This window comes from Ostrea edulis, chromosome 2, assembly GCF_947568905.1.
Source record: "Ostrea edulis chromosome 2, xbOstEdul1.1, whole genome shotgun sequence".
Lineage (NCBI taxonomy): Eukaryota > Metazoa > Mollusca > Bivalvia > Ostreida > Ostreidae > Ostrea > Ostrea edulis.
This window is the reverse complement of record NC_079165.1, coordinates 41,359,680-41,376,372: the sequence shown is the minus strand read 5'-3', so window position 1 is coordinate 41,376,372 and position 16,693 is coordinate 41,359,680. Positions and strand designations below refer to the sequence as shown.

The following is a 16,693-nucleotide window of genomic DNA, read 5'->3' as shown; positions in this document are numbered from 1 at the left end:
AAAGGTTTTTTACAATGGATTCATGTCCGGGCCATAACTTCTTTGTTCTTTGACATAGGCATACCATATTTGACACATGAGTGTATCACCATGAGACAATGTGTCATGTACCTTCATGACCTCCATATGACCTTGACCTCAAGGTCAAAATTAAAGGTTTCATAATGGATTCGTGTCCGGGCCATAAATTCTTTGTTCTTTGACATAGGCATACCATATTTGACACATGAGTGTATCACCATGAGACAATGTGTCATGTACCTTCATGACCTCCATATGACCTTGACCTCAAGGTCAAAAGTAAAGGTTTTTACAATGGATTCGTGTCCGGGCCATAACTTCTTTGTTCTTTGACATAGGCATACCATATTTGACACATGAGTGTATCACCATGAGACGATGTGTCAAGTACCTTCATGACCTCTATATGACCTTGATCCTTGACCTCAAGGTCAAAATTAAAGGGTTTTTTTTTACAATGGATTCGTGTCCAGGCCATAACTTCTTTGTTCTTTGACATAGGCATACCATATTTGACACATGAGTGTATCACCATGAGACGATGTGTCATGTACATTCATGACCTCTTTATGACCTTGACCTTTGATCTCAAGGTCAAAATTATAGGTTTATGCCATGGATTTGTGTTCGGACTATATCTTCCATTTTCTTCTACAAATGCATACCATATTTTTACACTCAGGAAAGAGGTAATTCACACCCTTTGGGAGATTGGGGTAAGCGGGGGGTATTCTTAGTGAGCATTGCTCACAGTACATCTTGTTGTTAATGAATTCATAGTTGTAATCATTATCATCAGTAGTACTTTGTGCCAAATCAAAACAATTTAACCATTATATTCAAGAGAAGTATGTTATGCTGCCTTCTGTATATATACTCTCTGAACATGCAGTCATTATCTGCTGCACAAGTGTTATGTATAATAACTGGTAATAATGGGAATCATATACCCTGCCAAATGGCCTCCATAGCTCCCAAAGACATGTAATTCACATAGCCTGGTTTATTGGGAGCGACATTACAGAAAATTGTTTTCTCGAAGTTGAACATAAAACAGGAAGTCACCACCAAAAATCCTAGGAGATCAGTGATAATTTACAAGTCGTCTTGTTGTAATCCTTCCGTTAACAGTGGGAGACTGCATTTGTAGAGGATCTTGCTGCAGATGCTATTTTTAGTTGTGTAGTGTACATCTGTAGGGAATTTATGTACATTACATGAGGGATATCTGTATAGGTGCTGAAGGTTTAATCTCTCGGGTGTCACTATGGAAGGTGAAGATATATCTGTAAGGGCACTATTTTATCTCATTATTAATGCCAGTTTTATTTTGTGTGTGTATTTTGATATGTATAGGTAGAGGTGTTTATATTTCAGTTAATCATATCTAAAAATTCTAATTATGAATATTCTTCTTTTTTTCCATTATCATTTGAAATAATGCTTATCAACAGTGAGGTTATAAATATTCACTGGTTTGGTTTTTTTTATTTTTCAGGGAAAAAAGAGCAAAAAAGGTGAGTAGGTTTTTTTAGATGACAGTTTATTTTGTTGTCTTTTTCCCCCCCATTGATGTTATTGATTATTTGCCTTGTTTATAATTTACACTTAGAACAAAATCAAGATGACTTAATATGTTTAAGAAAAAAACATCACAGCTTGTATCAATAATTACTATTGCCAACTTTTTTTTATTTTTCACTACCATGGAAACAGTAAAACAATATATTTTTCAAAGTTTAATAGCTGTAAATGCCACTCAGTACTGTGGAAAGATTTGTCATCAAAATATTTTACAATCTAAATTTTCACTTAAAAAACAATTGGAAATATTGTAAAAGGATGTAAGAATATTTCACATATATAAACAGTAAAATATGAACTAGTTAAAATATTGACTACAAAAGCAATTTCATTATTCATTTTCAGTGTTTTTGTGCTGAAAATTTTAATGAAAAATTATGTTAAACATATTTATCAAACTATATAAATGTATCTTACAATTATTTCTGGTTAAACTATTACTACAAAGAAACTGTTTATGATTTTATGCTGCTGTGTAAATTATTTGTGTTTATGATGATGTGAAATACACTGAATGGTTATTAAGAATCAATTTAAAAAAATAATTAAAACTGGACTTTTCATAATGACGTGCATTTTTAACGGAGAATTACAGGATTATTCGGAGGTTTTGATTAACATTGCAATGAGGTCTAACCGCATGATCATTCCCTCCTCCCTCATTTTGCATGTAGCAGCTAAAGAAACAGTGAAGGATGATAACTCAGGAAATCAGGAAATCAAAGAGGAAGTTATCGAGGCTGCAGTAACAAAAGACTCCTCCTCCAAAACGGGAGAGAACGTAGCAAACCCTGCCCACACAGAAAAACTGGACACAGCGGCCAAAGAAGCAGAGAAAGGTAAAATATAGATTTTGCTGTGCTGGACGTTCAGCACAGGAGATTCCTGATTGTTAATTTCTAAAAATATGCGACACCCTCATGTATAAAAACTAGGGATGGCAACAATTAATCAGTTAACCGATTACTCGGATGAAAAAATGCTAACTGGTTAGAAAATTCGAAATCAATTAACCAGGTTTTCTTTTAGTAAACAAATATTGTCATATACATTTATATGTAAGAAAAAAAGGGGGGGGGGCTCATAGTATTTAAAGGTCTAGATGATATTTGAAAATTTACTAATTAATGACTGATTCAATTTAATGATCTTCAAAGTAAACTTCCTTGTAATATTATGATAATATAGTCCATTCTGTAGGTAATATATTCTCCTCGAAAATTTCCAGTCAGGTTCAATAATGCATGAATAAAATAAACAAACTACCAAGTAGTATTACACTGATAATTGTGCTGATCACAATATACAGACTCCACGCTAGCGAACACAAGTTTTACATTCATAATTAAAATGACACCCAAACGTCTCACGCATAGAAATATAATGTACAAGAAAGAGACAAAATGTCTGCTGTGTGACTTACACATTCTGTAAGAACTTCCACGCTGTCTACAGATTTTTTCCACTGTTAGAATTCTCGTAAATAAACTTCGTAACTTTAACATAAACCTTGGAGTCTGATATTGATATCATAATAAATGATTATATAATGTACCGTTTTAGCGTGGTGTTGCCAAATATGAAAATTTTTATTCCGAGATATATTTTTGCTTGCATGCGTTTTTTTTTGTGTTCATGTATAATTACCAATGCAAGTTTAATAAAGCATCCGTCATACTGTTTTACTGTGAATTACAGAACTAAAAAAAAATGGTGCAGTAATTCATCTTTATTTAGATCATTTGTGTAGCAGTTAATAACCTGTTAATCAATCAAAAGAATTTATGACCAAATGGTTACCAAATTTTGACCAGTTGCCCTAATAAAATGCTTAGGTGATTTTCTGTTGTATTTTTATTAATAATTGTTGCAGTACATGTATTACTGAGATCTCCTGTGATTTTAGTAATAAAGTTGAACTTTGATGATATGAATTGGAATCAATAATGTAGATTAAATCTTATTCAATGCATAGCTCACATTTTTTACCTTCTCTAAAAACTTTATATCAAGAAAAATTGAGATAATTTACATATATGTATATATAATAAAAAGATATATATTAGCTCCAGATGCCAAGAAAGAAATTAGAATATGATCTTTCATTTTCCAAATAGTGTGAGGTAGAGTTATTTGGATTGGCCTTGAAAGTGATTTTATTTTATGCAGTGAATAAAATTCCTCTTAAGATATATTTCTATCATGCACAAAGTTTAATTTGATAAAGATTTTTGCAAAAACCTATGACATCACACGAGGATCGATTAACCTTAAGATGAAAAACATTCAAAGTTAAGATTTTAAGCAGAAAAATATAGTCAGAAATACAATTAAATATCTATATTTCCAATGTTTTTACCTTAGATGTCTCTACCATTTCGCCATATTCACAGTAACTCACTTTCTGACCATGGAAGGAAGTGAGGTTGTAGGAAATGATATGTCTGATGTCCCAGTTAGAATGAAATTTTCTAAATGCGACTGCAACTACAACAGAATTTTTAATTTTTCAGAGCGTGTTCAGCAGTAGGTGCAATTGCATGGATGAAGAACACAAGACTGTTTACCTATAGTGTTTTATTTCACCAATCATGCAGACTTACTCTGACAGGAACATTAATATGCAGACTTTACATGGCAACTATACAGGGTTCTCTCAAGCTGTACTCTTAAGTGGCTGTTTCTATATACTTTGTGATATTTATAATATTCAACAGTAGATCAGACATATTTGACTCTAATGTACTATTTCTAAACTGTTTAGATGATTTTTAATTCTTTTTTTTACAAGATCAATGTACATACATGTAGTGTGCTTAAAATGCAAATAATTGATATCCAATTTTAAGGTTTTTATCTACACAATATTGATAAAAGAAATCCTTTTCGAAAAAAAATGTGTTTTATCCGCATAATGTTTGCTTGATAAGGCCAAGTAAAATTAATTAGTAGATTATCATTCAAACTTCACAAAAAAATGGGGCGGGTGGGAGGATTTTATTTTTTATTTTTCGCCATGGTATTCTTGACCTCGAAAATGCCTTCTCTCATTGAGAAAAGGCTTTATAAATCATAATTACATGTGTATTTGGGTTTCTAAAAGGCAAAGTGAAACAAAGTACGTTTACGATACCGTACCGGACATAAAAATATCCGGAAATCGTAATTTTGAAAAATAAAAAAAATTGGGGCGGGGCGATTTTCAAGGGGCGGGCGGGAATGATAATCTACTAATTAATTTTACTTGGCCTAACTGTACCCTGCTATTTAGAAGTGTGAGCATCTTAGACAGTCAATCTGCGAATTCTGTTATTTTTGTTATTTGGTCACATGATCTGCATCTCTCATTTTTATGCATAAAATTTTACATTCTTGTTTATGAAATATTCTGTTCATTTGTATTTGTCTGATATTGACTGTGATACTATATTCTTAGAGAGACCAAAGTTGTTTCGTTGTCTTTTGTTTTCATGTTCAGAAATATATTATTGTTAAATTTGTCAGAACATTCTCGAGATCTTTTTTTTTTTTTTTTACCTTTTTATATATACATACATGTATAACATTCCTGTCTGTGTGTCCTTAATTCATTAAATCAAGATTTTTTTTTTCACTTTAATCTTAAAAAGCAGGAATATATATTTCACAACAGTTGCATTCCAAATGTGCTTTAATTCATATACTTTTTTTTATATTTTGATATAAAATTGCAAACACTATGTATTGCATAGAGGTAAATGTTTATATACATATTGTATATATATATATATGCTTGCATTGCAATGGTCACAATAGGCAATGGTATAAAATATGAAACGTTTTAATAAATCCATCTTTTATATGAGACAATGTGTTTTATGCTCAGTATATTAGATTTTCAAAAGTCAAATCAAATTCACCACTAACAACAAAAAAAGGACTATATATGATAAGGGCCCTTTTTGGCCCCCCATAAAACTTAGATTCTTAATGACTTTCATATTATTTGTCTTCAATATTTGAAGTTATTTGGAAGACATGACATCAGTTTAACTACTTGCATTTGCTAGAAAGATAAATCCATGACATTGATAGGAAATTTGTCCAAGAATGTGCTCAGATGTTTCCCAAAAGAAAAATTGCATGAAAACAGACATTTTATGTCAGAATACCAAAAATGGAGGGAAATCATTATCTTTATGATGTTATATACTCTGAATCTAGATGATTTTTGTCAAATTCAGAATAGCAACTGTGTTTACACCATGATTTTTGCACAAAGCACACATATTTAAAGCAAAATTTAGGGGGGTGTGGTGGCAACCAAAGCCCATGTCATATATGGTTCTTTGTAAACAAAGATATAAATTAAACACCAGCTGTGCTTATTAGATTTCAATAGTATTAAGTTTTGCTAAATTATTTCACTGCTCCTTCAAAATATTGTACTTTATTAGAATGAATTTTTCATGAAATATTCAAGGGTATCAAAATAAAAACAAGTTCTAAACAATGTATTTAAGACTTCTTATTTTTCATCCAGCATCTCTAAAATGTTACACCTGCCACAGTGGTAAGAATAATACCAAAAGCTCCTTCTCTCTCCAAAAGAGAGGTAATGTAGTGGATGTGGATTTCAGTGCTCTCTCTCTCTCTCTCTCTCTCTCTCTCTCTCTCTCTCTCAGATAAAACATGTTCAAAGGTCCAACTCTAATTCAATGTTATCGTTATTACCATAACAAGGTATTCATTTTAAGCTGTTTCATGTTTTAAAAGTTTTACAATACATCTGGAACCAGTTTATGTCCTTGTTTGAGCAGACTGACTTACTCTAGACTTACTAAGGAAGTAAAAGGTCATATGTGATGTTTCTGCCATTTTTTTTTTTTATAAAACTATTTTTTTGTCTCGATATGTTCGATTCTCATTTTGTAGTAATATTACTTTACTTCATATATATCAGCCTAGTTACCTCAGTAGTTAGGTCATCTAACTAGTATTAATGCAAGCTGTGGTCTCGTTGATCCAAAGACTTGTCTCCCCTTCTTTGCTACAATACTTTGGTAATGTCTTTAAATACATAGATAACCTTGTCTTGATTTTTACATTTTTACTTGCCACAACCAAGAACTATGAAAATATGTTAGCTCTTTTAAAACAGACCTTCTAATGAATATCCCAATTTTTTTTCCAAAGAAATAAGTTAGGTTGCTAGTGAATCGTGTCTGAAATGTCACGAAAAGTTATGTATTATTCAGAAATGTTGCATATGACCTTAATGTAGCATTTCTAGTCCAGTAGATGTCCAAATATTTTGTGATATGTTTAGTAATGTCCAACCCAAAAGGTCTGGCAGTAAAACGAAAGTTACCTCATTATCACTATTAAGACTCCTAACAGTGAAGCATCATCTCAGAACATACTGTAGATGGATACATTTCTGTTCATAATTACGTGAATTATCCTTGATTGTTATACACCTTAATTTTTTTCCTATATAAAACTATATTAAATACAATTTAGAACCAACATTTTAACTGTTAAACCATTACTCTCACACTCATGGACTATTGACCAGTCAACAATCTACAAACTGTCTGCCCTATTTCTATTGGTTAATGCAAGTCATGTGATTTTTGGTCTGCTGCTCTCTTTACGTAATGTTGAAGTTTACTGATTTAACTGATGATGAAATACAGAATTTATTAAATGAAAAGCAGAGCAGAAACATGAAAAATAATTATTACTTTAAACTAAAGGACACGGTGATAAATGTACACAATATCACACTGTCCTGTTGAAAAATCAGTAAACAAGCCATGTGCATTTAGAAAAATAAAACAACATGAAAAGAAAGAAAGTGTATAACAAAACAGTTATAGACCGTGTCCTCAGACACCAGCTGTTTTGTTTGACCCTCGAACGGATCTGTTGCCCTCAGCCTACAGCTTCGGGCAACAGATCCATCCTCGGGTCAAACAAAACAGCTGTTGTCCTCGAATCCAGTCAATAATTGTATACTATGTATTGAAATGTAATAGTAGCAAAATCATGAATGTACTTAGACTTCCTGCAGACACAATCATGGATGTACAAATGTACATATGCTTCCCACAGACACAATCATGAATGTACAAATGTACATATACTTCCCACAGACACAATCATGAATGTACAAATGTACAGATACTTCCCACAGACACAATCATGGATGTACAAATGTACATATGCTTCCCACAGACACAATCATGAATGTACAAATGTACATTATGCTTCCCACAGACACAATCATGAATGTACAAATGTACATATGCTTCCCACAGACACAATCATGAATGTACACCTTGTACAAATGTACATATACTTCCTGCAGACAAGGACATGTACAGAGATGAAATGAAAGTGTGTTCAAAAACAAAATTTTCGCTGGTATATGTTTATTTATTCATATCATAGGAAAGTGAGTTTCGCAAATTTCTTCTAAACTTAAAAGGCATGAATCAAGTGTATTTGAAATACAAATAAATAGTTCTTTGCTTACAAACTCACTTTTTAGTGTATGTGTAAACTAGCAAAGGAATAGTGTGAAAAGTTTTATATGAAATCAATATACAGTGTTCCCTCTTATATACTGCCCCTCATTATAATGCCACTCCCACTTATTGCCTGAAAATCCTTATTAAGAACAAATTTCCTCCCATGCTAACACCCCCATAGAATGCCAGCTCTGCATAATGCCATGTGCCACTGATTTTCACAAACAAAAAGTCAAATTTTATAGGGTTTACCCTCAATAATAATGCGAATTACTTAACACCCATTGGTAATCACACCTGTACTTTGATAGTGGTGCGGTTCAGTGTGACAGTGCAGACAAGGTATTCAGATGGCCAGGTTAATTACTAATAATAGTGGAATTAAACTCAAGATAATTTAAATGTTTATACAGAATGGAATCCAAATAACTTTCTTTTGATTGCTCATGCAGTGAACTGTCCGTAATTGTGAATTTGTTATATTGCCACCCCCGCTTTATTGCTGAAATTTGTCTTGAACAAAAGTTGGCAATGTATATAGGGAGCACTGATATATACACTTGGACATAGGTTCTAGCTAGGTTAAGGACGTATGAAGGTCATGGACCACATATGGTATATTATGGTATTATGACTATGGAGCACCAAATTAACATAAAAATATTTTCAAGTATTTGAGTTTATGTTAATCTGGCACTCTATATATGATGTCATACAAAGTCATTGCATAAGGTCAAGGTCACCAGTTAAACATTGATGGATTGACATTAATTAGAGACACATTTATAGCACAAGGAGTCCTTATGGCTAGATTTAGGGTTGTGACAAAGGCCATTTGACAAAAGTAAAGGTTTCCAGTAAAAGAATAAAGAAATGTTTGTCTTGTCCCTTATTTGTAATGTTGAGACATCAAAGGTTCATACTTGGAGGACTAAGCTTAAAGGTTCTAGTTTTGATGTTTAGCATTAGAAATGTAACTCATTTAAAGTTGACAACCAAAATTCGGACCTTCGTAATGCAAGGATAAGGGCAATATCTAAATAGCCAAAATTCTTTATTTAAAGCATCTTAATTTTACATAGACACAAATTTAACTTTTAAATGGCACATTTTGTCAAAAGAATACTTGAAATGTGATATATATGTATAAATTGATAACCATATGTTTTCAAAACTTTGTAAGCAATAACGACTACTTCAGTCTTTGTTTACAAAACAAATAATAAACTCCCTATATAATGAGCTTCTCTCATAATGTATAACCTTCATTTTTTCAGAAACCTTTTAAATACACTAAAAAGTAGATTTTTTTTCATTACAAGTAATTTTACAGAAAAACAAAATTTTGGGGAAAATCGTGAATCAGTCTCTTTAAATCAAGGTCATTTGGAAATGTCACATGTTTAGTCAGCACACTTTGTTTCAGGCATCAGGTGGGTGATATCTATGCCACTTGTTATTTGTATGTATTTTGTTTTCATCATTGTATCAAATCACTTTTAATAGTAGCATTGCACACCTAAAAAAAATCTGTTGTGAGGTAATATTATAATAAAGGAATTGTGGCATTTACAATACTGTTCATATACATGTAGGCTTGTGATATTGATTTTCCACTAAAAATACCAATTTTCAGAAATTTGCAGAATTCATGGTTTTTCTTTTGTTGAAAAATTGTAGAAGATAATGCATCTTTATAACCAATACCAAATTTGTGTGTTTAGTTTGTGAAGGTTTTGTAGATTAATTATAGGTCTCAATTCAATCTTCTTATTTTTATTACAAGTTTTATATATCTCTTACAATGTACTTCCTGTAACTAGGCTTTCATCAAAATTGTAGTAGAATTCAATTGTTTATAAATATCCATATATACTGGTACATATATATCTTTAAAAAATTCAGATGTCTGAAAATTTCGTTACACAAAATTGTAAGGTCTCAAAGTATGGTTGTCCTTAACTTTTGGATATGTGTATATTTCATGCTGAAATCTAGAAGCTTTAATGAATGTATAAATATCCTTTGAATTTCGTAATTTCTTCTGTTGATCAGCTAGTCAACAAGCAAAATAACATTGTCATGATATATCTGTCAAAATTTAGAAAAAGTCATCAACATAAAAATAACCACTATAAAAGACTTTCTATTTCAAAGTTTTGAAAATGAAAAGTATAGGTAAAATCAATATTTTCTTTTTTCTAGAAAAAGTGGATCTTGGCAGTGTCAATGTAGTCTTCGTTGTAGGTGAGTTATTTTCTTCTTCCAGAAAATTACCATGGAAACCACAGACAGCATTTTTCATAGTTGCATACTATTGCTCCGAACAGTAAATTAAAACTCATCTGGAATGTTACCTCATTTTCTCAAGGAATTATGGAATAGCATTGCTGCTTTACATTCCACAGAATTATTGTGCTCTGTAATGATATAATGATGATGCGAGAGACAAAAACACAAAAATCCATTGTGCGATACATTTCATGATATATGGTAGTGCTATTGTAGCTTTGCATTGCTGAAGAAATGGCAATAACAGACTTCATCAGATTTCTAGAGAAAGTTGAAAGTAAGTCTGATGCTCAAGATATCTATATGTTAAAAATAGATTGATTTGAATTTTAGGAGGACCTGGTTCAGGAAAAGGTACACAATGTGAGAAAATCGTCCAAAAATATGGCTTTACTCATCTATCTACAGGAGATCTTCTCAGGGCAGAGGTCAAATCGGGGTCACCAAGGGGGAAGAACTTGGTAGATATTATGGAGAAAGGCGAACTCGTGCCAATGGTACATAGATTTCTTGGCTTTTCTGAGCTAGTGTATTTAGTGTAAATAACCCCCACTTGTAAATGTTCACGTTTTTTGTTTGTTTGAACAGTATTTTATTCATGTATATATAGAAGATACATACATAAATAGGATTAGGCAGCAGGTGCAATGCCTATGTAAGCCCTCTCCATTGGTCTCAGGTCAATTATGACAGAATGTAATTAATAGTATTGTACATGAAAATATCAACAAAAGGAAAGAAATAGATTACAAATAAAAGAGAAGAATTAAACAATTGTAAATATAGGGGGATACAATTATTAAGTGCCAGTTATGCTACATTATGAATTTTACGTTTACAGTAGAATAAAAATGTAAATGAAGAGATTTCCTTAATATTGTTCAGGAAACAGTTTTAGAACTTCTGAGAGAAAACATTGCTGCAAAAGCAAGCGCAAGCAAAGGATTCCTGATCGATGGCTATCCAAGAGAAATGGACCAAGGAATCAAGTTTGAAGAACAGGTATGTAGTTATCTTTTACTTCATTGTATCTCCATATTGCAATGAATTTCATTCTGTTCACATTCATGTCTCATACTGGTCATTTTTGTGACCCATTAAGGATAATGATTTGCTTCACTCTTCTATTCACTGAAATGCTGACTAGTGGTTGTCAATATTTGTGATGAATTGCTAACATTTATGATCATGGATGATTTAAAGCATTTTGATATGAATTCACTTTTTTAACTAAACAAATTGTTGAACAAATATTTTTGCATTGCAGATTACCACACCAAAATGTGTCCTTTATTTTGATGTGTCAGATGACACAATGACCAAACGTCTGCTGGGGCGTGCTCAGACGAGTGGCAGAGTAGATGACAATGAGGAGACAATCAAACAGAGGCTGAAGACGTTCCATGACATCACAACCCCTGTCATTAATCACTACTCCGAGAGAAACATGGTCCAGAAGGTAACTATTTTTCACAATAAGCTGTTACTTATACTCCAACTTAACTGTAAGTCATAGAGACAGGAAACCTTTGCTAATGAATTCTTATAAGAAAGGTACTTTAGAAAAATCTTTGATACTATATCTACCCATTTTTAAGGAGAAATTTGTGTCTCGCTAAAAATTCCACTTACACGGTATACAGTTGTACAGTATAAGTATGTGTATTTTCACAGCTATTCTTCTCATAAGAAGGAGTGATTATAATGCTCTTTTTCCAGATCTGCATTTCCATGTTCAACTGTAGGATCAACTAAGTGAACTTTGTGTAAAATATAAAAGCTCTAGGTATTGCAAACTTAGTGAGAAGATCTGCTGTTATTTTGACCTTGACCTTTGACCTCATGACCAAAAGATCTATAAGTGTCTTTTTTTTTAATGTTTATCTACATTTGTATAAAATATGAAAGCTATTTGTGGACAAACAGACAGGCAGATGCCCATAATCTATAGGTGTCCCTTTTTAAATAGAAACAAAGTTCTACCTTTCTGTAGAATATGAAAAACTGTAAGATGAAAACTTTTCAAGATATTATATCAATGTGAATATGTATTAAATTTGTATTGGAGGTCTGTTGTGACCTTAACCATTGACCTGATAACTTCAAGATATATAGGTGTCTATCTTCAATGGTCAACTACCTTTAAAACTTGTAAAATTTTATGTTGAAAACTTTTTTAAAATGGGTCACAATGAAAGCAGAGACAGAGATTGAAGATTTGTTGTGACCTTGACCTTTGACCTCATGACTTCAAAATACAAGTATATAGGTGTCTTCATTTAATGGTCAACTACCTTTTGTAAACTATATAATAAAAGCTTTGTGTTGAAAACTATTCAAACTATCATGTCACAACAAAATTGATCACCAACAGACAAAATTTATATAGGTGTCTTTCTTTAATCATCAGCTACCTTTGTATGAAATGTGAAAGGTCTATGTTGAAAACATTTCACCTTTAATATCGTGTTACAATGAAAGCATAGTAAAGTTTACAAATTGAATGACTTTTCATGACCTTGACCTCATGACCCCCAAATTGATAGGCATCTTTCTTTAATGATCAACTACTTTTATATATGATATGAAAACTTTATATAGAAAGCTATTCAAGATATTGTGTCACAGTGGAAGTGATGATGAGCAGACAGACTGATGGACAGTGTGATTCCTGTACAACTTCCATTTCCAACTCAAATACAGGGCCCTAAGTAATAGGTGTACTTTTCTTATGGTCAACTACTACATAAAATTTGAAATTGTTACGATGGAGGCTGTTTAAGTTATCAATTTTGTGTCATGATATATACAAACAGACAGACAAAGGGATAATACCTCAGAATGTATTCAATTTATGTCTTTCTCTCATTGTAAAGTATTTCTATAAAAAAAACAAGAGTCCCATGGGCCACATCACTCACCTGAGTCACCTTGGTCCATATCAGAAGATTTTCCATATCTATTTGCTTGTAAAACCGTAGTCCCTATTATGGCCCCAAACCTACCCCTGGAGGCCATGGTTTTTGCAAACTTGAATCTACACTATGTCAGAAAGCTTTCATGTAAATGTGAACTTCTTTGGCCCAATGGTTCTTGAGAAGAAGATTTTAAAAGATTTTCCCTATATATTTGTATGTAAAACTTTGATCCCCTATTGTGGCCCCATCCTACCCCAGGGGACCATGATTTTAACAAACCTGAATCTACACTATATCAGAAAGCTTTCATATAAATCTCAGCTTTTCTGGCTTAGTGGTTCTGGGAAGAAGATTTTTAAAGATTTTTCCTATATATTTGTATGTAAAACTTTGACCCCCTATTGTGGCCCCATCCGACCCCCGGGGGCCATGATCTTAACAATTTAGAATCTGCACTATATCAGGAAGCTTTCATATAAATCTCAGCTTTTCTGGCTCAGTGGTTCTTGAGAAGAAGATTTTAAAAGATTTTTCCTATAAATTTGTATGTAAAACTTTGATGCCCCCCCCCCCCCCTCTTGAGGCCCCATCCAATCCCCGGGGTCCATGATTTTAACAAACTTGAATCTCCACTATATCAAAAACAAAAACAAAAAACAAAACAAAAAAACAAACAAACAAAAAACTTTGACCCCCTATTGTGGCCCCATCCGATCCCCGGGGGCCATGATTTTAACAATTTAGAATCTGTACTATATCAGGAAGCTTTCATTTAAATCTCAGCTTTTCTGGCTCAGTGGTTCTTGGGAAGAAGATTTTAAAGATTTTTCCTATATATTTGTATGTAAAACTTTGACCCCCTATTGTGGCCCCATCCAACCCCCACGGGCCATGATTTTAACAATTTAGAATCTGCACTATATCAGGAAGCTTTCATATAAATCTCAGCTTTTCTGGTTCAGTGGTTCTTGGGAAGATTTTTAAATATGTTTCCTTTATATTTGTATGTAAAACTTTGATCCCCTATTGTGGCCCCATCCGACCCCCAGGGGCCATGATTTTAACAATTTTGAATCTGCACTACCTAATAAAGCTTATCTATAAGTTTCATCTTTTCTGGCCCAGTGGTTCTTGAGAAGAAGATTTTTTAATGACCCTACCCAATTTTTACCTTTTCTTGATTATCTCCCCTTGGAAGGTGGCCTGGCCCTTTATTTTAACAATTTAGAATTCCCTTTACCTAAGGATGTTTTGTGCCAACTTTGGTTGAAATTGGCCCAGTGGTTGTTGAGAAGAAGTTGAAAATGTGAAAAGTTTACAGACGGACAGACAGACAGACGGACGGACGCCGGAATACGGGTGATCAGAAAAGCTCACTTGAGCTTTCAGCTCAGGTGAGCTAAAAATGAAAACATTAAATTACGATGAAAACTGATTGAGTTGTCACGTCACAACAAAGGTGTTAACGTGCAGACAGACCGATGGACTGACAATACGATACATTTCGCGCGAGTTACGTACCTTGTCCGCCACCTTGCGGTAAAAAGTCGTTGGCCTTTGTAACTTTCCGATCTGTAACTTTCACATTTGATATTTCGCCATCAATTGCAGTAAACTACAATTCAACTTGTATGAAAACTTAATAATTAGCTATAATTCACAGTAGTAACCTTTTATATTTGGTAGGGTAAAGACATAAAACTTAATTTTTCACCAATTGACCGTTGAATTGACTCCGCAAAGGGATGTAACTCGCGGCGAAGTGAGCTGACGCAGTACTAAAATATTAAATTTATTGTTACATTTCTTCACCTGTTGGGGGTTTCGTTCTCGGGGCTATCAAACTCAACTTAGGCGACCTCCAAGTCACTAACCTCTTAGACACAGGCACTCGACGTTTTAAATAGACTAGGTCTATAATAAAAAAAAAAATTGTCTTCCTGTAAACATAATATTGAATATTATGTTTACAGGAAGACAATTTTTTTATTATAGATATTTTAAACGTCGAGTGGCTGTGCCTCTTAGATTTCTGTTTATCAATTGACAATACTAGGTTCTTACCGTTCCAGAGATACAGGGCGGGATCGACAATAGGAAGCGAGTCTCAAAATAACATCATGTAACGAACTGGGGCTTAGGCGACCTAAGTTATTTTAAACGTCTTCCTTAAATTTTTGTCTAATGACAACATTCAATTTGTTGAAAGTTTTATCAAGGTACAAACTGTTTGTTTTTTTAATTTGCCATGAACATTAAACTATTCAATGTACTAAAATTGTACGTGTGCAGCAGATCTATTTAAAATGAACCTAAGTTAACTGTCTTCAGGCCTGGAGGTGATAAAACTTTTTTGAACACATTCTCATACTAGCTCAGACTCAAACTATGTTCTCTAAATCGTACTCATACTCAAAAGTGAAGGTTATAAAACTTTCATGAAATCATTCTCACATCAAATTAATGGAGTACATGCTCAAGATTTTTCGAGTATGTTTTGAAGCTTGCTCAGAGTTATACCCAAAACAAACATGGCTGAGTTTGAGTATGAGTACGATAAAAGTTTTATAGCCTCCTGGACTAAATTCAAATGAAGACTTTGTCTTCTTCATATGTTCCTTGGAAGTGAAGGCAAATGTTCTTTGACGTCTTTCTCACACTGTTACACTAGAACACGAGATTTTTAGACGAACAAGTTGATGGTGTACAGGGGTTTTAACAGCCTCAATTGAAGTCAGCATTTCGCAAATTCTATGGTCGTTATAACGATCTAGTTCGTCAATACAACCTATCATTGGGTCAAATGCTGTCTGACGTGTTTCTTACCGATTATTAGGCTGTTCTTGGCACACTGATTTTGACAACGGATAACTCCGTTTACCTGATCAGGATATAGGGCTCACGGCAGGTGTGACCGGTCGACAGGGATGCTTACTCCTCCTAGATACCTGATCCCACCTCTGGTGTGTCCAAGGATCCGTGTTTGCCCAACTATCTATTTTGTATTGCTTATAGGAGTTATGGGATTGATCGCTGTTCGTTATCTTCACTTTTAATTCAGAGGTATCATTCCACCCCGTCACCGCAGTTGTCCAGATCAGTTATCTCTGGTAATACAAATCTCTACCCAGAGTTATCGTTCCTTATACTCACTTACAAGTAAGTGAGAGCAAGGAACGACAACTCTGGGTAGAGATTGTGAGAGCAAGGAACGACAACTCTGGGTAGATATTGTGGTAATACTGCGTGGATTAGTTTCTAAGTTACAGCACCATCACCCCCCCCCCCCCCTCCCCCTTCCCAAATCCCGAGACCAATGCTTAAAAATCTCGGGCGCTATTCTAACATAGATATGCTGCATGG

At 33.5% G+C, this 16,693-nt stretch overlaps 1 protein-coding gene across 1 annotated transcript in view; it reads left to right on the top strand.

Moving 5' to 3' along the window:
• Nucleotides 1–16,693, top strand: part of LOC125678627 (adenylate kinase isoenzyme 5-like) — a 41,328-nt gene that overhangs the window by 15,738 nt on the left and 8,897 nt on the right. The window contains exons 13-17 of the mRNA XM_048917219.2: nt 1,520–1,538; nt 10,326–10,367; nt 10,746–10,909; nt 11,298–11,414; nt 11,680–11,871. Coding sequence (XP_048773176.2) covers nt 1,520–1,538; nt 10,326–10,367; nt 10,746–10,909; nt 11,298–11,414; nt 11,680–11,871 — 534 coding nt within the window. The remainder of the gene's footprint in view (nt 1–1,519; nt 1,539–10,325; nt 10,368–10,745; nt 10,910–11,297; nt 11,415–11,679; nt 11,872–16,693) is intronic.